General features: G+C 36.9%; 1 protein-coding gene across 1 annotated transcript in view; it reads left to right on the top strand.

The window, feature by feature from the left end:
- Positions 1–25,895, top strand: part of LOC118195192 (uncharacterized) — a 456,481-nt gene that overhangs the window by 319,992 nt on the left and 110,594 nt on the right. The window contains exon 10 of the mRNA XM_085816481.1: positions 10,116–10,199. Coding sequence (XP_085672607.1) covers positions 10,116–10,199 — 84 coding nt within the window. The remainder of the gene's footprint in view (positions 1–10,115; positions 10,200–25,895) is intronic.

The following is a 25,895-nucleotide window of genomic DNA, read 5'->3' as shown; positions in this document are numbered from 1 at the left end:
GCAGGCGCTTTATCAGCATTTCAGTGCAATAATCGAATAGTTATGACACAAAGGACGCATTTGTATGATTTTTTACGTGCTAGAATTATCGGCCGTCCGGAATGTGGGCGTACCCAACTGGAAGTATCAGACGAACTTGGAATTGCCCAGAGTGTCATCTCCAGGCTTTGGCAACGATTCCAAGATGATGGTAACGTGAGTAGACGTTACAGCATAGGTCGCCCCAGAGTTACAACGCCGAATGAGAACCGGTATTTGGCAGTTACTGCCAAAAGAAACAGGTGGAGCACAGCCTCAGACCTGTCTCGTCAGCTCTCTTCAGCCACTGGTACTACAATTTCAAGGCAGACCGTGTACAGACGCTTAAGACAGATTGCTCTATATGCTCGTAGACCTGTCAGATGCGTTCCACTTACTGCAACTCAGTGTCGCCTGCGGTTAGCCTGGAGTAGAGAGCATGCATTGTGGACACCGCAACAGTGGGCTTGTGTGATGTTTTCCGACGAGTCGAGGTTTAGCTTCCAGTCTGATTCTCGGCGGACTTGAAAACATCATTGAACGACACCGTTACGGTAGTGCAGGAGTGCTCGTTTGAAGTGGAATTATTCTGGGTTCCAGAACTGACCTGCATGTTCAAATTGGAACCATGACAAGCCATAATCTGTCGGGACGTCATTCTGGAACAACATGTACGTTTGTTTCGGGGAGCCATGGACGCACAATTTGCGTTTATGGATGACAACGCCCGCACTCACCGTGCAAACGTCGTACGCGAATGCCTTCAATCGGAGGATATCACCCGTATGGACTGGCCAGCATTCTCACCGGACTTTAATCCAGTAGAGCACGTGTGGGACATGCTTGGCCGACAAGTTGCAGCCCGTCAACCTCTTCCTACATGTCTACCGGAACTTCGGAGAGCATTGCTTTTTGAGTGGTGTAATATTCCCCAAGATCAGATCGATAATTTTATACTCAGCATGCTTAGGCGTTGTACGGACTATATTGCATCGTGTGGGAGACATACAATGTATTAACAATCATATCAACCATGTAATATTGGTTTTTTGTAAATAGGTGTTTTTTGTAATTTGCTCCAGGGAGAAAAAATCGCTAATTCCTTTAATAATATCAAACATATAACATCTTTTCTTTGCTCTTTACCTTTTGTTTAATAAATAAGCTTTACAAATAAGTCAAATTTGTTTTGCTTCTAACTCTTCCTTTGCCTGATTTTGCATTATCCTTAATTTATGGACATGAGTGTAATACGTGGTACACACCACTTGGCAAACATTCATCAGATATCATTATCAAAGATTTGTCGAACATTTATCAGATGGACTCGTAACTGGAAGCCAAATATGAATTGGCTTCCGCTTCTCACGAGAGTAACTGTATCAGGTTCAATGTTCCGTCTTACTTTCATCGGGAACATGCAAGGACCTGACTCGGAACAGATAGCTTACTAAAGCTATGTTCAATAACTGTGGGAAGTAGACAGGATACACAAGAAGGGTATACAAAACCCTTTATTTTTCTCTATTTACAATAACTTCCGTACTTCGGAATACAAAGACCCACTGCTTGTGGTCTAAACGTAAAAATATAAAAATAAAACTAAACTCTAATTTAACTTTAGAATAACAAACGTGGAAGATTGGCCTTATATTAACAGGAAGCCGTATGTAGTACAGAGAACTGTGAACACTACAATACGTTTAAAAATTATCAAGAGGATTAAACCTCTGGCCTGGAAGGCAACCAGCAACTGAATAAAACTTCTAAGGTAAGCGGCCTGCTTCGACTAACTGCTTCCTCTCTTTCGCTTGGCAAAAAGCCACAACTTAAATACTTGGCGTTCGCCAGACAAACTTTGCATAAATACGTTAACGCTTATAATTCTGGCCGGAAGTAGAAAATAAGAAGTGATAGTAAAGATTTAAAATAAAATAAACGTTAGTAAAACTTAAGATCCTTACATACTTCCCGCCAGAGTTAATTAGTTTGAAACTGAGGTCTAAAACGACCTTGTTGAAAACTTTTAGCTCTAGAATCTAACGCGAGGCCAATCTTTTACAAACATTTTTCGCTAGAAACTAGAAATTTAAAAGAAAGAAATTTGTTTTTACAATAGCAGCTCCCAGGACACACAATTTTTTCATCTGTACTGCATCTAAACAGGAGCTTTTATTCAAATCTGGTTCCTTCCAGAGATCTGGAAGGAAAACTAGTTTAATGAAATGTTACACAATGAAACGGCAAGTAACATGTATAATTACATTTCTCTTAACATTCTTATTTCATTCATGACTATTTTAATTATCTCTCCCCGTGCTCTCTGACATGTGTTGTAAAAGAACACCAAACACGAATGTGTTTCTGTCTACGTGTTCAACACTTCCTCTTACAATCAAAACACTAACGTGTTAAAATTCAACATACCAAGACCTCGTAACACACCCTAATTTCAACCCTGAGGTGAAACCCTGAATTCTGAAAGTGGCTAACTCTGAAGTGTAGCGTCAGAGGGCCTAACTACATCATTCAACCTTTAACACATATTCACCATGATTTAGTCTTTTTACAGTCACACGAATAAAAAATTTTAAACATTACTTTCACTTTTACCATATCACGGTATTTCTTAACATTTAAAATAACAGTTAACATGTATATAAGAACATATCAACATGCCGTTAATTTTACACATTTGAAAACATACATTAGTAGTACATTGTTAACTTCTATTCTTTTCAAAGCAAGTGCCAATTCTTTCTACATTGAAATAATACTACATTTCAAAAAGTCTTTCAGACTAAAACTTCTTTCTTGCTAGAATGTTTTAATAAAATTTATACAATAACTTTTTACAATATTTAAGTCTTTACACAACGCTATTATACATCAACTTTAGTTTTACGCGCGAGTAATTGAAAAACATAATAAGAAAATCGGTCATAACTCATTTCTCGCCCTTTTGGCGATAAAGGTAGACCTCGCATGAGGTAAAACTTCTTGAAATCTGCCACTTGCAGTAAGAATGAAAGATTAACTTAAGTTTGCAAAGTAACATAAAACTTTACTTATCTTTGTGATATTCGGACATTCTTTTGTGATCCCAGTCTTGGAAAGTAGCGTAGATTGTTGTTTGATTTATCCTTCTTCGTGTGCGGGCTCACCCTTCAGTGCCTTCCTCTAGAAGCTTTCTTTTTTTTCCAGTTCGGTCATCCTTGAATACCTTCTTTTTCGCCTCTGCCTGTGGTCTTGGCCGTTTGATGGCAGCTGGTCTTGGCGGAACCGGGAAACTTCTTTCGTGTTCTTGCTTGGACCTCGTTGCTGGCCGTTCAAATTTTCCTTGTACTTTTTCCTCCGCCGCTGATGGCCCTTCCGCAGTTCGGCGACTTTTGCTGCGGAGAGTCCTGTCGGATGAGTAGATCTTCCGTTTTAGAGCCAGGTTATAGTTGCCGTCATTTCTCCTGGTTCTCTTCACATACGTCGTCCTTCTCCCTTCTTCATTCTGGGGGTGTTCGTGAACTCTCTTTTCTGGACGGTGGAAAGGCTTCCTTTTCTTGCTACCTTCAATTTTCCCGCGGGGAAACTTTCTTTTCACTTGCTCCTGCCTCTTAATGGCTTGCCCTTGTACTTGTCGTTGTTCCACCTCTGGAGCTTGTGCCTGCGGTGTCTGCCGTGCCGGATCCTGCAAAAGATCTGTAAATATTTGCATTTTATTACGATCATAGTAGGGTTTGATTTGATCAATGTTTGCGGAGCAGGTTTCACCATTTCTATCTTTTAACACTACTACAGCGTGAGTTATTTTTTCTATGACATATGGTCCTTCAAATCGTGCAAAAAATTTGGCAGTTTTATCTTCTGGTGCTGAAGAAAGTGAATGCTTAATTTTTAATACTTCATCCCCTACTTTATAAGTTACTCCCCGTCGTTTCAAGTCATAATATAGCTTTTGTTTTCTCTGTGCTACTTCAGTATTCTTTTTTGCTTCTTTAATTAGTTTTTCTATATCACCCATTTTAAATTCTGGGGCTCTTTGTTGCACATAAAATAATTTATCTAACGGCGTTATAATCTTTCTGCCTAAAAATAACTCAGCAGGAGTTTTGCCCGTTGTATCATGTTTTGCGGTCCTAAGGGCGAAAGCAATTTCATGGACATAGTTATCCCAGCTTTTATGAAAATTTTTAACATAACTACGGATAATTTTCACTATATTTCTATTGACCCGTTTTGCTATATTTGATTGCGGCCGATACGGGACCATTTTTAAATGACGTATGCCCAGTTTTTGGCACATGTCTTCAAATACATTACTTACAAATTGAGGACCATTATCCGATATAACGATAGGGGCGCCCGGTATTTTAAAATATATTTATTTAAAATAGAATCAGTAACTAATTTCGCGGAGGCTCGTTTTAAGGGAACAATTTCGGTCCACTTACTAAAATGATCAACCATAACAAGGAGATAGCGACTTTTATTTAACTGACTTTTGGGGAAAGGGCCCAATAAATCGATGCCAATTATTTCATTTGGAAATTCGGATTTAATACTATTTAGAAACCCGGCCGGGCGGAAATTAATACAATTAACTGCTTGACATGTTGGGCAGGACTGGACATACGCCCTTGTTAACTTTTGCAGTTCAGGAAAGTAGACTGCCTCGCGTACGCGTTGGATAGTTTTTCGAATACCAGCATGAGAACCTAAAGGGCTGTCATGGAGCTCCTGCAGGATATTTAATCTAAGACTAGCTGGGATAACAGGTCGAAATTCGTTGTTGGAATTCGTAGTTTTTGTATAGAATAATAGACCATCTATTAGTTCGTAATGGGCCGCCCTATTTCTTATCGCCACAATATCTTGGTGGCTAAAATTTTCAGGATCATTTAAATACTCATAAATGCTTCCAAACTCAGGATCCTTACCCAGTTCGGTTATTACAGTTTCTCGGGAATTTATTGTACATGCTGTGAGCATTGCCACATTTACGGTATTACCTTCTTCATCTATTTTAATTCTGGATAGGGCATCTGCTACGATATTTTCCTTTCCGGGGGTATGCTTGATTACCAGATTATATTCTTGTAGCTTGAGTGCCCATCTTATTAACCTTGGGGATAAGTTTTTCCCTGAGTACAATCTAGTTACCGACGCATGATCAGAGTATACTGTTATTGGCGCCTTTCCAAAATAGACTCGGAACTTTTGCACTGCTAACAGAACTGCAAGTGCCTCTCTCTCGGTCGCGGAATAGTTTCTTTGTGTTTGATTTAAAGTTCGGCTAAAAAATGCCACGGGCTGTTGATTTTGCGAAAGTACCGCTCCTACCGCATAATCCGAAGCATTCGCTGAAATTTCTAAATTTTCATCCTTTTCAGAAAATTTCAACACAGGGGCTTGCGTTAATGCTTGTTTTAATTTTTCGAAAGCACTATTGGCTTCGGTTGTCCACGAGAATCTGGCCTTTTTCCTTTTTAATTTTAACAATGGCTCAGCGATAGCTGCAAAATCTTTTATAAAGGACCTATAATATGAACAAAGTCCTAGAAAAGAAGAGAGCTTCTTTGCCGTGTTTGGAGTCGGATACTTTTGTACAGCGATTATTTTTGATTCGTCTGTCTCTATTCCTTTCTGAGATATTTTGTAACCTAAATATTTTAATTCAGGGGCTGCAAATTTGCCCTTTTCGACATTAACTTTTAGACCGGCCTCATTTAATAAAGAAAACACCTGTCTTAAATCCTGTACATGTTGGTCGAGATTATCACTAGTAATAATGATATCGTCTAAATAGATAAATGTGGACTTTCCAAGAACAGGTCTTAACACAATGTCCATACATCGCTGAAATGTTGCCGGCGCCCCTGAAAGGCCAAACGGCATACGCAAAAATGCATAAGTGCCAGACTTGGTTATAAAAGCAGTCTTAGGCACGTCCTCAAGCCTAACCCCTATTTGAAAATAACCAGTCGTTAAGTCTAAAGTCGTCATATATTTGGTGGATGTTATGTTCCTTAGAATTTCTTCAATAATAGGTAACAGATATACCGGATATTTAGTTATGGAGTTTAATTTACGGTAGTCAATTGCAAATCTCCACCTTTTTGGATGTGTCAAAGGATAGTCATTATTTCTCTTACATAAAACCACCGGGCTAGCATAACTACTTGAGATGGGCGTTATGATCTTTTTACGTAGCATATCGGTGATATGCCATTCTATAATTTTTTCCTTATTCTTATCATACCGGTATGCTTTGTGGCGAACTGGCATTGAATCTCCGGTGTCAATACTATGGTTAGTAACCTGAGTAAATCCTGGAATATCACTAAATAACGAAGCAAATTCACTTACCACTTGTCGGATTCTTCGCTGTTCTTCATTAGGCAGGTGGTCAAGATTTAACATCGGCGGTTCTTACCTATACAGTTACATTTTTCTCCTTGCGCCGCTAACACTGTCGTATTATCCGAATTATATATGCGGTATTTCCGAAAATACTTCCTAAAAAAATCTTCTGCCACACAGGAACACTGCGCGCCTGTATCCAGGAGTGCGGTGGCTGGGATATTATTCACCACCACTTCAATCTTCGGAAGAGTCAAATTTTTCACCATTACTGTATTTAACTTGAAGGAAGAGGGGTTTTCGTGGCCTTCGGATTTCCGCACCCTCTCGTCAGCAGAAATCCGTTTTAGTTTAAATTATTTTTCCTTTCCGTGCTTTCCTTCTTTTTCCACTGGCCTTGAGACTTTTTTCCTGGATTGCTATTGAACTGTCGACGTTCGCCGGCTGTTTTTGAATGCTCGGGTTTCCTTGCGCACTGATTCGCTTTTTCTCCGTAGCCGTATGCTTGAGTTTGCTGTAGTCTTGGCGCACCAAATTGGTTTCGCTGTTGATATTGGCGTCTTCTTTCAATGTCCGCCGTTCTTCTACTTTCAAACTGGATTGCTAGCTCAAATAACTTTTCCAGTGTAGTCGGATTTCTTAATTCAATAAAGTCTTGCACTTGGGGCAGTAACCTCGGCAAAATCACTTGAATTATCTCAGGATCCGGACGGTTTCCATACAAGAGTTTGAAGACGTGAATTTTTCTTAAAAGAAAGCTTGAGAGGTTTTCGATTCTTTGCTGGTATATACTAAAAAGTTCCGTTTCTAATTTCGCACGATCCCTTACAACAGGGAAGGCTTTTACTAGGGCAGTCTTGAAATTCTCGTAAGTATAGGTGGGACTTCCTGCTAGACCCAAGAGACTTCTGCCTATACACTTGAACCAGTTAAGCGCTTGGCCCCTCAAAGCGCTGGTAGCTAAGGTAACTTTTTGAAATTCGTGCACGAGGTAGAGCATGAAGTGGTCATCCAATTTTTCCAAAAAACTGGTTACCGGGGAGTTTCCATTAAATGTTGCTTCTGGTTTCATCGAAGCGCGCATGGTCTGGACGATGTAACCAAATCCTTCCAGGGTGGCAGCTGGCATTTCTGGATTCTGAGCCGCTTCTGCAGGCAGCACAGGTTCTTCTTGAAACTCGGCCATGGTTATTCTTCTTCGTTGGACGCCACTATTAGGTTCAATGTTCCGTCTTACTTTCTTCGGGAACATGCAAGGACCTGACTCGGAACAGAGAGCTTACTAAAGCTATGTTCAATAACTGTGGGAAGTAGACAGGATACACAAGAAGGGTATACAAAACCCTTTATTTTTCTCTATTTACAATAACTTCCGTACTTCGGAATACAAAGACCCACTGCTCGTGGTCTAAACGTAAAAGTATAAAAATAAAACTAAACTCTAATTTAACTTTATTGGCCTTATATTAACAGGAAGCCGTATGTAGTACAGAGAACTGTGAACACTACAATACGTTTAAAAATTATCAAGAGGATTAAACCTCTGGCCTGGAAGGCAACCAGCAACTGAGTAAAACTTCTAAGGTAAGCGGCCTGCTTCGACTAACTGCTTCCTCTCTTTCGCTTGGCAAAAAGCCACAACTTAAATAATTGGCGTTCGCCAGACAAACTTTGCATAAATACGTTAACGCTTATAATTCTGGCCGGAAGTAGAAAATAAGAAGTGATAGTAAAGATTTAAAATAAAATAAACGTTAGTAAAACTTAAGATCCTTACAACTGAAAACAGGGAATTCAGTTCTTTAAAGTTTATACGTTCAGATCCTAGCCCGTTTAATTTCACGGCTGTAATATTAAAAATATTTATACAGAAAACGTTTTTAAACTTTTCTCTATAAATAACTTTTAATATTTTTATTATTTTAATAATATAATTTCTATATAAATATAACAACTTTTTCTCAACATCAATAAAACAATTAACGTGGCAATAGCATATCGTGTCAGTTATCCTAACCTGAAACAAAAACGTTGCCAACAGTAGCTATGTATTTATGCTGACATTAACGAAACATTTTCGATAGACAATGGCGTCACATCCAATCGAGTGCTTTCTTCAACGTCAGAATATGAAATTATACAATAATAATATATTTAATGGATGGCAATGTTACTTTTTATTTCATATTTTGCAAAACGTACAAATTTTCGATTAACAAACTCTACGATTTGAAAGCAAGCAGTGGCAACGCTTTTCGAAATGAAGCAGACTTTTATCTCCAACTCGAGAGACAGTTGCCACTTAAAACAATGAGTGAAAATTAGCGTTTTCACAGTTTTGATTAATATCTCGATTGATTAAAATCGTACGAAGATGAGAATGGTAGAAATGGCTTCCCACAATTTTTGAAATCCGAGAGTACCACTCTCGAAACTCAACTTCCCACCATTCCGGAGGAGATAGTGCCACAAATAAACAAACAGACAGACGAGCACAAATTTTTACGGCACAGATGCTAATCGTAAAATTGTATTGGAAACTTATTCACTTAATGCTGTTCAGTATATTGGTGTATTTGTTACCGTGAAAGACCGAAATTGGAGAATGTCGACTTTCACCGGAGAATGTCAACATTCACCAAATACGTCGAGTGAAAGATCGAATATTTCTTTACATTCTTGTACATTCGGACCCTCACCGGTGTATGTCGACAATAACAGATATGCTCTGGTGTAGGTCGGAAAGAGAGGAATATATGTACACGCTGCCATTCCAAAAGGAAGTGTTCCACAAATAAATGCAGTTGTAAAAGCAAGGGCCTCTTGTGCAATTCAAAGTGTCATAATAGTTTAAGTTGTTGCAATAAATAAGATTTGAATCACATAATTTGGTAAGTTTATAACTTCTATTATTTTCCTTTCTCATTTTAAATGTACTGTGTGTTTTAAGTTCTTATGTTCTTAAGTTCTTATTCTGTGTCTCAAGTGCGTTTTTTCGCGAATGAATTACGGAGAAGGAAATATAATATTCTTATATGTTCAACATTCATCATTAGTACATGATGAATGTCGACATTCGCCGGTGTAAGTCAGAAATAAGAGTATTTGGAAAATATTTCGGACATACACCAAGCGACTATGTGAATGTTGACATTCACCGGTGAAAGTCGGCATTCTCCAGATTTCGGTGTTTCACCCGTAACATATTCACTTATCCTGAATTTTAAACCTAAAACCGCATTCGTAATCATTCCTTCCTTGTAAATCTAATATTTTAATATTTCTTTTGATGTTTATCATATACCCAAATAATCATCAAACGAAATTTGTTACTATTTAAAAATTCCTTCTGTCTTAAAATTAATCATATTATGTGTCACTATCTTAAAGATTTAACCTCTGCGTTTCAAACTGAACAGCGTATCTCTACAATAAATACTATTCAAGAATTTGATAAAGTAAATTAAAAATGGGAATATATTTACAAACAAACGTTCTCGAATCGAACGAAACTTCAGGCACCAATTATCTTTAACACCGAAGTTGATGATGGTTTTAATTAATTTCGATTGGATTCTGTTTTAATTAAACATTCCTCTTGTTCTACTAATACGGTTTAATCACGAGTGCGCTGTAGAACGATCTTTCGAGAACTTGGGTAATTAAAAACATTCCGATCAGTAAATATTTTCTGGATAACTTTACAGAATGTTTTCTGCATGTTTTTCTACTTGTCTTTTCAGTGAGAAAGGGCAAGTACTAACGCAAATGCGTGCCGGTGATTTCTTCGGTGAAATAGGAATTCTCAATTTGGATGGATTCAACAGGTAAGCTTTGATTCTTAATTAATTATGGTTATATTTCAACGCTACTTTACAGAGTGCACACAACTTTCAATTATTTATTCTAGCTATTAGACGATCTTTTGGAAAAAAGTGAATTTAAATACCGAAGCGAATTCTTTCTTATTTATTCACTTATTTTTAAAAAATGTGTTTCAATTATTTTAATAAGACTCTTGCTAAAGAGTATTCGTCGGAAAAGGCCAAATGCATTGTTCATTTATTTAGCTGTCTCATCACTGAAAAGTTTGTTCCGAGTGAATCGCAGGATATGAATCGATATTGCACCCATGAGAAGGGAGATACAGGGACAGGAAAAAGTGGACGGAGCACCAGAACTTCGTCAGTGACTTTTACAGGTGTTTCTCCGCCGCACTACTGTACCCCGCTGGGCTTTTAGTTGGCCTGCATCGGATGCTAGCCTATCAAGACATTTACATAGTAATTTTACATTAATACTAGATTTACGTATTGAATATACAATTACAAAGACACAGTATACAATTATTACAAAGAAATTAACCTATTAACAAAAGTTGGATTATGGCAGATTGAAATAACATAATTACTTCGAACATACATACAAACTTTCATTGTACATTGTACTTCATACAAACAATATATTTACATTAGTATATCTAGTTACATCGAATTAAAATAAACATCATTTTAAGGAACTAATTGAAGAATTTTTTTTTTTTTTTTTTTTTTGTGCATTTTATTACAGTTAGTTGAATTACTAAGGCGAATTCTCTTAATACATTTCCTTTCATTTTTTAACTTGTTACACACAACTGCATCAGCACTGAAGTCTTACATTATTATTTTTGTAAATTAATGTATTGTTACGAATTTGGTATTTAAAAAGCTAATGTTAGTTCAATTATAAATTAAATGGTTTTATTTCTCGCGCAGTGCAGCTCGTGACGAATATTAAAAGAGAGCTAAGCCGGAAAATTGAAAATACAAGAGCGCGTGCATTAAATAAATAAATATCTCTTTTTGATTTCGAGAAAGTACTGGAAAATTCTAGCGCGTGATTTTAAAATCTTATAAAAGGAGGAAAACATCTCAGTTTGTAGGAGTTGCTTAGTTTGTTGTTGTTTAGAAAACTACTGTTGTTGATTGTAGCGAATTCGTGGATTAGCGTTTTTAGCTGTTTTGAATTACGTTCTATTGGATATTTGAGTAGTTAAAAGATAACTACTGTGAGATATTGTAATACTGCATGATAATTTGAGAAAATTTAAGCATTTTTCTTGTGATAATAATAAATTTTTGTTCATTTTTCATCGGACTTGTGCATTCATTTCGTAACGAACCCATACGCACGCAACAATTTTTGGTGTCAAGAGTGGGGTTTGAATGCCAATAACAAGAGCGATGGAAGAACAATTCAGGCAAATGATGACTGCATTTGCTGCTTTCCAAGAAAAGATGGAAGGAGCCGTCAACTTCGTTAAAGAAGAAATTAAAGGCGAGATGAAATTGGGCCAAGAATCCGTTAAGGAAGAAATGAAGGCCATTCAAACTGGTCAATTAACTTTTAAAGACGAAATAAAAGTTGTTAAGGAATCTGTTAAAGAAGAAATAAAAGCTGTTCAAGTCAAGATTGAAGAAAGTCAATGCGAAATGAAAAGAGAAATTGCCTGCATAATAGAAACCAAATTCGATGCTATGGAAGGCAGAATAGATGTGGTTGAGAATAAAGTGGGACAAATTGAGGAAAATGTTTCTTCTGTTAAAGAAGAAATAGAAGAAAGAGTTTGTTCCGTTCAGAAACAAATCGAACAACAAATTGATGACCGTGTTTGTGCGGTTGCCAAAGAACTGGAAACTTTAAAGAAATTCGTAGCGACGGCTGGGAGTAAGAGTGATGATTTTAAATTCTTACCGATGCCTGCTCGTCCATCTCTGAAGCTATCCACATATGATGGGAAGACATCCTGGCAAGTGTATAAGACCCAGTTTTCTATCGTGGCGGATGCGAATGGATGGGATTCCCAAGCTAAGGCCTGTCATCTCGCCACTTCTCTGAGAGCAGACGCAACGGATATCCTGCAGACGTTTCCCGAAAACAAAAGGTTAGATTTCGAAGCTCTGTCCGGCGCCTTGGAGTTGCGCTTTGGGGAGAAGTGTTTAAAAGACTACAGCAGGCTCCAATTAAAATCTCGTCAACAGAAGCCTACCGAAACACTTCAGGAGCTCGCCGCGGATGTTGAAAGGCTGTCCCATCTCGCCTTTTCGGAATGCCCGACAGAAACAAGGGAAATCATGTCCTTGCACTTTATCGACGGCATCCGAGATACTGAAATACAGAAAGCTCTACGAATGGCAGATGTAAAGGACATAAAAAGCGCTCTGTTGTACGCCATGAAGTTCGAGGCAGCCCAGCAAGCAACTAGTAGAGATCGCTACCCAGTTAGAGCTGTGCGAGTCCATGAGCCAGTGGACCAATTGATGGCTCGTTTAGATGATTTATCCAGACAAGTCGATGTTTTGATACGGAGTAGCAGTGAGAACAATGTGGCTGTTAGATGTTGGAGATGTGGTTCTGAAGGTCACCTACGACGGCATTGCAGAACACCCCAGGGCACGGATAATAAAACGGATGAATTGACAATACCAGTGAATGCTTTAAGACGGAATAGTGGTGAAACAAAACCGACCCTAAAGTGCTGGAATTGCGGTGTTGAAGGCCACCTACGAAGGAACTGCAGAACTTCCCAGAGCACGGAAAATAAGGCATACGATTTAAACAGACAATTAAATGCCACGGAAAGGAAAAGGACTGACAAGAAACCAAAGTGCTGGAACTGTGGAGCTGAAGGCCACGTACGAAAGAATTGCAGAACACCCCAGGGTACGAAAATTGAGACAATTTCTGAGCAACGACGCAGGAAACAATTTAATGCCCATATCAAGGAACGGAGGTTGCCAGATAATGAAAAACCCTGTTTTAAAGCGCTTAAGATCTCTATAGTGAGTGGCAACAATAACGGACTGTACATCAATGGGAATATCGATGAAGTTCCTTGGAATATGATCATTGACACAGGAGCTAATGTTACCATCATTAGGAAAGATTTAGCTGAACAGTTTAAAGATAAACTTATTTGGACGCCATCCTGTGTTACCCTTCAGACTGCGTCTGGTGACAAGATCGACATAACTGGGAAGTTAAACGTAAACATCACGTTTGGAAGTGCCGCCTACCATCACACGGCATATGTGGCGGATATCACAGATCCATGCATACTCGGATTGGACGTTTTAAGGAAATACAATTTTTCCTTAGACTTGAAGAACAACAAACTGCTTTCAGCATCTGATTGTATGACTATCCATCCTCAAAAGGGATCCTCATCTGGAAATGCCGACGCCTTGTCCGAAAGACCCAGCTCAGAAAGCTGCCGAAATCGTGCTAGGGCCAAAAAGAAACGCAAGTCTACCAGCTATTCTCCATCTCAGATGCTCTTCGGTCGAGACCTTCGTCTGCCTTGTGACCGCCTGTTTGATCGCCGCACGGATGCTCCTTCATCGCCTGAGGAACACATCCAAGATGTCCAGGCTCGTTTTGAAGTGATGCACCGTTCCGCACGAAAGCGAGTGAACTTTGCGACGGAGAAGGTGAAGACCACATACGACACGAGAACTACTGGACATAAATTCAAACAAGGAGACAAGGTGTGGTTGAGGAACCCGATTCAACGAAGAGAACTCATTTCTAAATTACAGTCACCTTCGGATGGTCCATATACAGTCCTGAAGAGACTGAATGACGTCATGATCCGTAAGTGTTCGAACTCTAAACCTAAAGTCGTACATTACGACAGGTTAGCTCATTACTATGGCCATAGTACATAATGTAAATAATTGTAAATAGTATAAGACCATGGTCCATTTTGTTTTTAAATGTGTATTTGATTTGTATTTGATAGCATTTGATTTTTTTTGTATTGCATTTATTGTTCATGTTGTTTATTATTGTAATGAAATGTTTATTAATGCATTTATGCCACAGTTGTAAGTTTAGCTTCCTGTCCAGGGATTGTACTGCCCGGGACGTGCAGTCCTTGGGAAGGGGGCAGTGTTACGAATTTGGTATTTAAAAAGCTAATGTTAGTTCAATTATAAATTAAATGGTTTTATTTCTCGCGCAGTGCAGCGCGTGACGAATATTAAAAGAGAGCTAAGCCGGAAAATTGAAAATACAAGAGCGCGTGCATTAAATAAATAAATATCTCTTTTTGATTTCGAGAAAGTACTGGAAAATTCTAGCGCGTGATTTTAAAATCTTATAAAAGGAGGAAAACATCTCAGTTTGTAGGAGTTGCTTAGTTTGTTGTTGTTTAGAAAACTACTGTTGTTGATTGTAGCGAATTCGCGGATTAGCGTTCTTTAGCTGTTTTGAATTACGTTCTATTGGATATTTGAGTAGTTAAAAGATAACTACTGTGAGATATTGTAATACTGCATGATAATTTGAGAAAATTTAAGCATTTTTCTTGTGATAATAATAAATTTTTGTTCAATTTTCATAGGACTTGTGCATTCATTTCGTAACGAACCCGTACGCACGCAACAGTATCATAAATACAGAAAATATACATTAGAAAATCACATAATACTTACATTTACACTAATGTATCTAATAGAGTCGTATATTATTTATATTATTTTTTTAATTAATGATTTAATTATTACAAGATTTTTCCCCCTTATCTCCTAATACAGTCCAAATTCTTAATGTAACTATTTTATAAAAACTATTCATACCATATTTAGCCTGTTTCAGACATTTGCAATATTTCTGAAATCTTGCATTATTTTAGCAAGTTATGGAATAAGAGGTATTTATACAGATGTGATAGCATCTTGACATATGTCTTCTCTTTTATATGCGAAACGTTTCTTCATAATCAAGGAAACCTTTTGTTGTAATTGAGGGATCGTTAGCATGCATTTAATGTACTCAGGCGTAATTTGTGACCTTCCTTTGCAGTGTAGCTCTTTTGTGAGCTGGCACTTGAAAATATAGTGTTCTGGGTCTCCCTTTTCCCCACATACGTACTTGTCTGAATAGAAGGGAGATACATATACAGGGTGTCTGTAATTAAAGAATCCTATTTCAAAGTTGAGTACAAGCGAAGCACTGATCAGAAAAATGTGAAATTTTGTGGCGGACTTAGTGAAGAGAGGTAAAGGTAAGGTAAAGGTAGTTTAGTTTAGTGACGGAGGACGTGGGCACCACCCCTTTACCATTATGGTTAATTGGTTTAGCGGCACGTCCACCCTTATCTAAAGCTGACTCATGTTAGAGCCACACGAGATCCACTCATAGGGCACATTGATTAGTGTTACAAAACATAGATATTAAAAATGGTTACATCTGTGTGAACACAGTACTTATGAACAAAACATTAGCAAGTGACACATAAGATTACAATTCGATACCCTAGCAAGTAATTTTAGCAAGTTACATATAAAGTTTACAATTCAATACATAAAGAAGATATATCATACATAATGATACATAAAGGTAAAGGTAAAAGTATGGGGGACACCAGCGATGTACCATAGGTCAACTGGTAATGCCTTCCCATACTAACTCTTTGAGAGAAAAAAAAAGGGGGGCGGGTAATTGCAAGTTTTATAAGAATTTGCATAGACTGAAGCTTTTCAAAAGGTCTAACGTTTGCCTATTATGGTACACCGTGCAATTCCACAGTACGCCCCGCATCCAGTATTTATTAAAAATAATGGTATAGGGCATAAGTAGATTACAAAATAGTAGGAATACAATTTGAGATTCACAAGATAAATTGAACATCTGATTTGGTGCAACAAAAATAGGAGATAAACATAATTAATAAACAAATAAATATAATGAGATAATTGTAATTAGTACTGGCAACACAATGTTAAATGAATTGTTATAATAATGCTAAAGAGGTGGGTGTCCATGGGTTATTTCAGATATATTGGTTTATTGCAGTTTATAAAGTTCACGAGCGGATCCATTTTGTCCATAATCACAGCATGTAAAAGTTCACTAAGTTTAAACTGTATGTGGACTTACACTTGACAGAGATTTAGGCCGTACGAAGAGAGTCGTTGCATAATTTTTTGAAACTTTGGATATTGATGTTTATCTTTAATTAAAAACCTTTGGAATGCCAGGAGGTCAGTTCTTGGGGATTTTATGTGAATATCCTCAGTTAAGGGGCGTGAGAAAACGTAGTGATCAGGAGTTCCCTGTTCCCCATATATACAGATATCAGAATTTGCCAAATTTCTTGCGTAGAAATATGTGGGGAAGGGTCCATGTCCTGTTATAAAGTAATTTAGGGAAGGATTCGAGTTCAGAGATGCTAAGCTTACATTGGGCAGCAAGTTATATGTGCGTCTTCCCTGTGAAGCATTGTTCCACAAATCTTGCCAAGATTTTGAAGCAAATTGTTTTAGTTGGTACTTGAAATTCGAGCGAGGCCACGGAATGATGATTTCAGTACCATCTTGATTAATAGCTGCTTCTTTGGCTAGTTCATCTGCCTGATCATTACCAAAATGGCCACCATGTCCTTTGATCCACGAAATTTGAATATTGTAGTTTGGGATTTTTCCAGGAAGAGAATTTATGTCGGATATCAATGGAGAGGTAGGTAAGGGATATTTAATAGCTAGAATAGCTGCTTGGGAGTCAGATTTTATGCCAAATTCGTTGAGATTTTTGAGAATGGCTATTTCAATCGCTGCTTTTATAGCTGACAATTCCGCTTGGAAAACGCTAGTATTATTATGGAGATGGCCTTTCCATTTGATGATATTTGAGGGGGTAATTTGAAAAAAGGCTGCGGAACCAACTTTTCCTTCAATATTTGATCCATCAGTATAAGCAGTGGGAGATGAACTTGAATTTCCTTCAGACGTGTGGAATATTATTTTGCTGAAGCGAAGCGCTGGATGGATAAGATTGGAGTTATTTTTTTTTTTTCATAGTTGGATGGCCAAAAGGTTTGGTTGTTGAATTCTGCGGCTTGGTTAAATTGAAGAACTTTCATATAGGTGCATTCCATTTCTGCACTGATTGATAACGGAAGAGTACCATCTAGAGTATCAAGTGCTATATTTGAGGTTGTGCGATACGCCCGAGTAATGCAAAGAGTAAAAAGCTTTGAATTGAATTTAAACATTTCATCTTTCTTACTCTCATTGGTACTTAGTGAAGAGATGAGAATGTCTCTCAGCAAAAAAAAAAAAAAACGTTAGTTACAAGTAGAGTCACCAGGAGGTATAATGAAGTATACTATAAAGTATTTCTCCCGCTTTTCCGGCGTACCTTCGTGGTGTAGTGATCTGCACGCTGGGCCGGTATTCCAGAGGTCCGTGGTTCGATTCCCGGCCAAGGCGTTTGCTCATTTTACATCTTGCCTGCTTCCCAAAGTCTCTACAATACATTTAGCCACACCTTTACAATCGTGTTAAAATTTTTACAAATTTTGTTATAAAAACATATTTTTTACATGTTAGAAATGATTTTCAGCTATCGCTTCAAATCTCAAGATCGCATGTTTCACAGTTGACCAAAGTGTGTGTTGGGAAAAGTTCAGCCCATGACGTAAAATTCTGCCTTTGAGATCAGGTAAAGTTCTTGGATTGTCACGACTTACCAGATAATTTCAAATGTCCCTAAAGCCAAAAATTGCATGGAATGTGGTCTGGGGAACGGGGAGGCCACACATTACGAAAGTGAACAATTTCACTAACAAAGGGCGATCTCGTAAGCGTATCTTCATTATGAGCAACAAGCACATTGGAAACAAAGTCTCTGCTAACGTTTTATAACTATTGCATGACGTCGACAGATTTACATTTTTACTGCAGGATTTCAAAGTAAAACGCCCTCTGGTGGCGTTATTTGTTACTACCTTTTATTCTCTCAAAGGCATTCTCATCGCCACAAAAATCTTACAATTTTCTGATCACTGGTTTCGCATATAGGTAGCTCTAAAATAGGGTTCTTTAATAACAGACACCCTGTATATACAGCTAAAACTTACGAGGGTAGTCAACCCTTACCTTATTTTGGGACTAGCGGTTAGCTTTCGCAAAAACCAAATAAAATTAATTCTTCAGAGAATTTAAATGAATAAGATATAATACACTGTTTAAAAAAAGGATTTTGTTAAAATAATACTGAGTTTTACCTATAGATTTTTCAGTCTTTCTTTTGGGGAAAAAAATATTTCTTATATTAGTTTTTCAGCACCACATTAGCATTACTTCTGGCAACAGGACAAAAATCGGTTTAAAGTTATGACGTCATCCATTTCAAACCTAGTTTAGCTTAAGAATTTATGTCAATTTCTTAGCTTGGCCATATTACAGAGGATATGATTACACACTTTTTAAACGGATTTGATTAGGAAATAAAAAAATCTGATGTGTACACCACATGACTTCCTTGTATTGGAATATTAAATTATACGCATTTTTTCTTGCATTTCATTTAAACATAGTGGATTGAATTAAATCTACTTCGCCGACAGCGCATAAACCACAATAGAATAAATGCATTCTTTAAAATTCACTCTAGTATTTGTTTACCATAGCGACACTCTGGCGCTAGATTCACTTAACAGTATTAATAATTATATAACTGTTAACTTATATAATAATTATATAACGGAAACTAAGTTAGATAAACTAGTTAATCTCTGAAGAATTAATAATCCAATAATTATATAACAGTTAACTTATATATTTCGTTCATATTATAACTCATAATGCACAAAATTTATATCATTTAAAGAATAGAACTATCTAATTGTTGCCACATGTTCTATTCAAATACTATAATAAAGCTAGAATGATGCATAAAAGAAATTAAGCAAACAAAACAAAAAAGAAACAGTTTTTCACAGACAATTGAGTATTTCTCATTCAATTAATTCAGTTCTCACTTCGCGAGAAGGCAAAAATACATAAAAACTCAAAATATCTATATTAAAAATTACGAAGTAAATCTCAAACACTTATTTCCTCTAAAAAATTCCAGAAAGAATTAAGCATGATTTAATTCGCAATAATAAATGAATGCGTTATCTTTGTTGTTGCGAAGCTAAGTTTCTCTAGATTGGCAACAAATCCACTAGTCTCCTGTTTCATATGTAAACATCAATGGCCGCCATTAAAAACAGGCTTAGCGGCAATTAAACAACTTTAAAATTGCTGATAATTCTAAAAATATTGCACACAGATTTACTAAAGGCATAAAACCTTTAACCAGATGATAAAAACAACATAATTCAATAGTTTTTAAAGCAAAAAATGTACAGTTTACAAACATATAAGAGTAAAGAAACTGAGATCACTGAGCCAGGTAACAGAGTGGATATACATAAATATATTTATATACGTTTGCTGCGGCCAATTGCAACCAAAATACGAGGTGCACATCTACATGTTATAGCAGTCCTATATACAAAATTTCAACGTTCTGACTCGTTTTTGAGTTATGCGAGATACGTACGTACGCACGTACGTACATACGTTCGTACAGACGCCACGAAAAATTCTCTTCAGAATTAATTTTAAAGCAGTTTTATAATTTTTTTGAAGGAAAAGAGTATTTTATTCTGTCCTTATGTACAGATATTACGCAAAAACATCGTTAAATTGCATTCGATGGCGGTCAAAATGGATATTTTCGTTGAAATATGCTGCCTGAAACTTTTCGCGATTACAATACTTCCTTTTTACTTCGTACAAGGAAGTAGAAAGCAGATGTTTAGGAATAAAAGCTTCTGGCAACAACTTAATTATTTGAAATGAAAAATTATTGTCTGCTATTTTTTAGTTTATTCTTCTTTCAAAATGTAGCATATATACAAGCTGTGAATTGAAGAATATATTTTTGCGCTTTTCGAAGAGAAGTATTCCTGTTCTATATTTCAAAATCTTTGTTAAATTCATGGTATTAAAATTTCTAAACGAAAAAAAATAAGCAACATTATTAATCGGAAAGGGAAAAACAATCAGTCATTACTTCTACATAAAAAGGAGACTCCAAACGAGTAGACGAAAAAGGTACACGCGGTTTTTAAGTTAAATCGTTAGTTACAATGGTAAATCCGCTACGCAGAAGTCAGTTCCAAAGTCTTTAAGTACATCTTTTGCAAAAATAATTAAAATATTATATCAAGATTTACAACTTAAGAAACTAAAAAAATATACTGTTCACAAACTTTCGCTGATGCGTGTGGCTCAATGCATTTTGAGAATAGTTTGTATAACGCTGTATGAAAACTATTTAGCAGAAGATCGCAATCAAATCGCAATCGCATTTTTGCCATTCTTTTCATTTAAATTTTAATTCACATAACTCATATTTTTCTGGATCGCAAAGTGTACATGAATAGAAGCATAAAAGGTTAAGAAATTAGAAAACTAATTAGCAAACTTACGTTTACGTTTAAAATACGTTTAAAGGTATAAATGTGCTATACCGATGTATTTAACAAAAAGCATCAATTTCAGCTTACATTTACATAAATATTATTTGAATTCCTGTGCAGAGTCATGCTCTTTTATTTCCTCATAATGATCTGAGTTTGGAAACAAAAGACTAAACTGCATGGAAAAAGTTTTAAATTCGAAAAGTTAAATATGTTTTATGTATTATAGACTGTTAATATAAACGAATGACTTACTGTCATATAAGAAAGGTGTTCCCCCATTTGAATTTTAAAAATAACAAAATTAAACTCTAAATCAGTATCAATTTCAGCCTTAGTAAATTTTGAGAGATAAAGTTCCCTCATCCTTGTAAGTTTCTGATATTTTAGATATTAATAACTAACATTTTGTAATTTTCATAAAATCATAAATTACTGCATGCAGATTCAGAAGGTGGCATGATTTAATATTCCTTGAAAGAGTATCAGTCGAACTACGACAAGTTAAGAAGTCAACGAAATGAGTCAAGAGATAGGTTTGCGGGCTATAATATTGTTGCGTGCGTAAGGGTTTGTAATAGATTGAATGCACAAGTCCGATAATAGGTTAATGAAATTTATTTTTATGAAAAGAAATATTTCAGTACTCTGGAATTTTCCACAGAAATATTCGTACTATTGTTCATAGTACCACGCAGTATAATCAGTAGTTACATTTCATACTACTAAGAACATTAAACACAACGCATTGAAAAGCTCATCTAAAGAGAAAACTAACTCGGATACAGTTCAACCGGAACTAAACAACTCGCAACAACAATAACTAAACAACTGAGAGCAGATGCTCTCACTTCGACCTTAAACAGTTTTCAACCGACCCCCGATATATTTCTGGTAATTTCTGCTTCTCGAAATTATTGGAAAGCAATACGAGGGGGGAATTACAATTACAGCTAACATAGCGGTCAATTCCATTTATTAAATTTCAATACATATTACCGTGATAAGGGACCAGAAACAAATGGCGCCAATTGGACGCCAAATCTGGCAACTTTTGACGATTTCTCGCCAAATTTCAAGACAGAATAAGTCGCTAAAACCGTTGTCTGCTTGGCGATATCTCGCCAAATTACCGAGATACCCATTTACTCAATGTTACATGTACTTGCCCCTGTATTCTTACTTTTCTGGCATAGCTCTCTTTTAAAAATTTGCGCGCTACGTTATACAGGAGGTGAAGGATTGCAGGAACACCACAAAGATGCTTAAAGAAAAGAACATCCCGTTCCATACATTTCAACTGAACGATGAAAAGCCACTGAAAGTGGTGCTAAAGAACATTCCGGCCTACATTACGGAAGAAGTGGTTTGACTTGAAAAGGAGAAATTTCCCGATATTAATAGTTTCACAGAAGCAAGAGAAACAATTCAGGAAAACTTCCCCTCTTCCTGCTTGAACTTAAGAAGACCAAAGCACGGCATGCGATTCACGATCTAAACTGCATGTTTAGCGTAAATATACGGATTCAAAAATACTCGCGCCAAAGAATCGCCCCATCCAGTGCTTCAGATGCCAGGAATGGTGCCATACTCAGCAGCTATATACGAATGCAGAAAAATGCTCCAAATGCGGAAAAAATCATCGGAGTAACAAATGTTAAATGAAACCGGACAATGAACTGACTTGTATATTTTGCAATGAAAAACACGTCTGCAGGTACAGAGGTTGTAGAGAATATAAAAAGAAATTTGAAAGAAAAGTCTCTCCACCAAAAAACCTTATTCCCCCACCATAGATAGCAGAATTCCCGCCACTCATTCAAGAAACAGTTGGAGGAAAGACGATAAACCCAGGAAAATATCTTTACAGTGAGAAGTTGCAGACTAAAGCCAAGCCCCTCCCAACAGAGACAAACAAAGCCCTGGATTGGCTGAAAGATAGAAAAGTAAATATCTTCCTAAGAACCATCATCTCACAAGTTGAAAAAATACCTACAGCAAGATCGACAGCGGAGAAATGTCTCGTAGGTTTTCAAGCTGCAAAGACTTTGATGAAAATTGCCAAATCAGTGGACTAAAAATCGATATTACGACTGGGGACTTATGATTCCAGCCAGATACCGAATGAGTGCTGATAGCTACCTTGAGAGAACTTAAACTTCGAACGACTCTCACCCGACTTCCCTAATATCAAAAAACCCCGCGAATGGCCTTATAGGCGGACTTAGAACGAACAGGTAAAAACTCTTTGAAGTTGTACACCAGAAATGACAAAATCGTAAAGCGTAAAGCATTACACAGAAAAATACAACAATTTTTCGTACAATTGTACTAAAATTACCCACCTAAGTACAAAATTCGTAACAATATTTTTTGACTTGGCATATTTTAGTAAAAATATATGAGAATTCAAATTTGCAATAGTCATAGAAAAACATGTCAATGGAAAAAGGGCTTTCCATAGCCGAATCAACAATTAGCGGTAAAAATGTTTTTCCCATTCTAATTTTACTAAAACATCGTTAAAAATTAGCGGAAACAGTATAAAACTATACCATAAAGGGTCTTCCAAATGCAAATTTGCAGTTAACTCTTCTGCATTAAATAAACATTTTTCTAAAGGCATGGACTTCAATCTCTCATTAGTAGAAATGCTAAAATTAAGAAATTTGTATCGAACAAAACCTAGAAAGATTCACTTTGTATACGGCCCCTAAAACACAAGTTTTCCTCATCTATATTCATCAAGCGAATAAACGTGATAATCTTTCCAGGATTACTTTTACGCATTATCGAAGAGATTTCTTGAAAGAGATCTTTAGCATCGTTCTAAATTTTGTGAACATTTGCATTTCTTTGTTTAGAATTTAGGTTTTATGTACTTCTGTAATGTGTTGCATTATTTTCATTTGCTTGCTTATTTATGTAATGCATTTTGTATCGTGATTTTGTATTTTTATTAATATATAGTTTATTTTAATTTACAACCTATGTCCAAGTATTGTGCTTATGTGCTTATTTCTCGTATTATATTGTAGATCTTATAATTCGAATCCATTGATGTTAAAATTTTAAAAATAATTCAAGCAAAACCGAAGATACGGAGAGAAACTCTCCCACCAAACCTTGGGGACAACTTTTGTTGCCAAGTTGGAAATATTTGACAAATATTCGACAACTTTCGAACAGTTCACGACTAAAAGGCATTTTTTTCTCAAAGCTTCCTGAAGTCCTTACTCTCTCCCTTAATTAGCCCTACAAATAGGAGGCTGTACGAAGTGGTTAGTCATTTAGGTCTAATCTCAGGTCTTTTTCACAGCAATCCGCTTTCGGCTCGGTGATTAGGCCACCAGCGACCGAGCGCTGAAGTCGCTGAACACTGGTAGTTCCGACCTGGGTTCGATTCCAGACAAACGGGCTGGCTGCATGAGTGTTTTCGTGACTTTCTTTATGCGTAACGAGTATATGAGCCAGTTTCCCTTAGAAAATCCTCAAGGAAGGTATCCCTCCCTTAGGCAGATATCCCTTGCGTGCTTTGCCATAACTAAATAAACAAATCCGCTTCGTGATTACTTCTTTGTACTTTGTTCTGTGAGTGACTTTTATAATCTGCGATAATTCATCCGTGTTAAGAAGAATTTTGCATAATCTCTCGTTTTCTTTGTTTATTTATAGCTTCTATCTTACCTATAAACATTGTTATTTTTCTGAATGAAGTTCCAAGTCTTCCCACTTATTATATTTAGGTTTTTAAGATCTCTAAGAACCATTTTCATGCGACAATATGAAAAAGAATGACTTACTACTTGGAATTTCCTTTGTAGAAAATTACTTTAAAAAATAACTTTTTTTTTAATCTAAATGAGGAAGTTTTTATTCATGCAGATTCAGGAAGTTCATGGATGACATAATGTAGTTTCAAAGCCCGCTTTATTTGATTTATTTTTCAAGAAAAAATACAAAAAAAAGTCATTAAAGTTTTATAAAATACAAATAAAAAAAATCTGAAAGGTTGAAGATTTTAACGGTTACCCGGGAAGGTTTGCTAAAGTATTTTACGCTCTCTCTAAGATCGCAGTCTACCAGTCTGTTGTTGCATTCACTCCTGCTAACCTTTTTTCTTTTGTTTTATCTTTTTAACTTTATAATATTCATCATTTTCTTCGCATTTACAACATATACATTCCACAGCAAAATTACAAAAATCTTAAAAGCTGCGTAGTAGCCCGATGCACGTTTAACTGTTGGCATAATACACTCATGTCCATAAATTAAGGATAATTCGGAGTCACACGGAAATCGAACTCTAAAATAAATATATCACCTGTAAAATCATTACACACATCTTTAAAAATCATATGCAAATTTCAGGAAGTAACCAGATGACACCGATGGTATGTCACAATGACAAGAGTGTAAGAGTGATATATAATGAATACAGGCAAAGAAGTAAAATTGTTCGCAGGCGTTTTAAGCATTTCAGTGCAATAACCGAATAGTTATGACACAAAAGACGCATTTGGATGATTTTTTACTTGGTAGAATTATCGGCCGTCTGGAATGTGGGCGTACACAACTGGAAGTATCAGACGAACTTGGAATTCTCCAGAGTGTCATCTCCAGGCTTTGGCAACGATTCCAAGATGATGGTAATGTGAGTAGACGTTACAGCACAGGTCGCCCCAGAGTTACAACGCCGAATGAGCACCGGTATTTGGCAGTAACTGCCAAACGAAACAGGCGGAGCACACCCTCAGACCTGTCTCGTCAGCTCTCTTCAGCCACTGGTACGACAATTTCAAGGCAGACCGTGTACAGACGCTTAGGGCAGATTGGTCTATATGCTCGTAGACCTGCCAGATGCGTTCCACTGCAACTCGCTGTCGCCTGCGGTTAGCCTGGAGTAGAGAGCATGCATTGTGGACACCGCAACAGTGGGCTTGTGTGATGTTTTCCGACGAGTCCAGGTTTAGCTTGCAGTCTGATTCTCACCGGACGTTCATATGGAGAGCTCCAGGTACCCGTTACCACCAAGAAAACATCATTGAACGACACCGTTACGGTGGTGCAGGAGTGCTCGTTTGGGGTGGAATTATTCTGGGTTCCAGAACTGATCTGCATGTTCAAATTGGAACCATGACAAGCCAAATCTATCGGGACGTAAATTCTGGAACAACATGTACTTTGTTTCGGGGCGCCATGGGCGCGCAATTTGTGTTTA

The sequence above is a fragment of the Stegodyphus dumicola genome, chromosome 5 (assembly GCF_044657685.1).
Source record: "Stegodyphus dumicola isolate Sdum_Otavi_A_Nest chromosome 5, ASM4465768v1".
Lineage (NCBI taxonomy): Eukaryota > Metazoa > Arthropoda > Arachnida > Araneae > Eresidae > Stegodyphus > Stegodyphus dumicola.
Note: the sequence above shows the minus strand (reverse complement) of the source record. Positions and strands in the feature narration are given on the sequence as shown.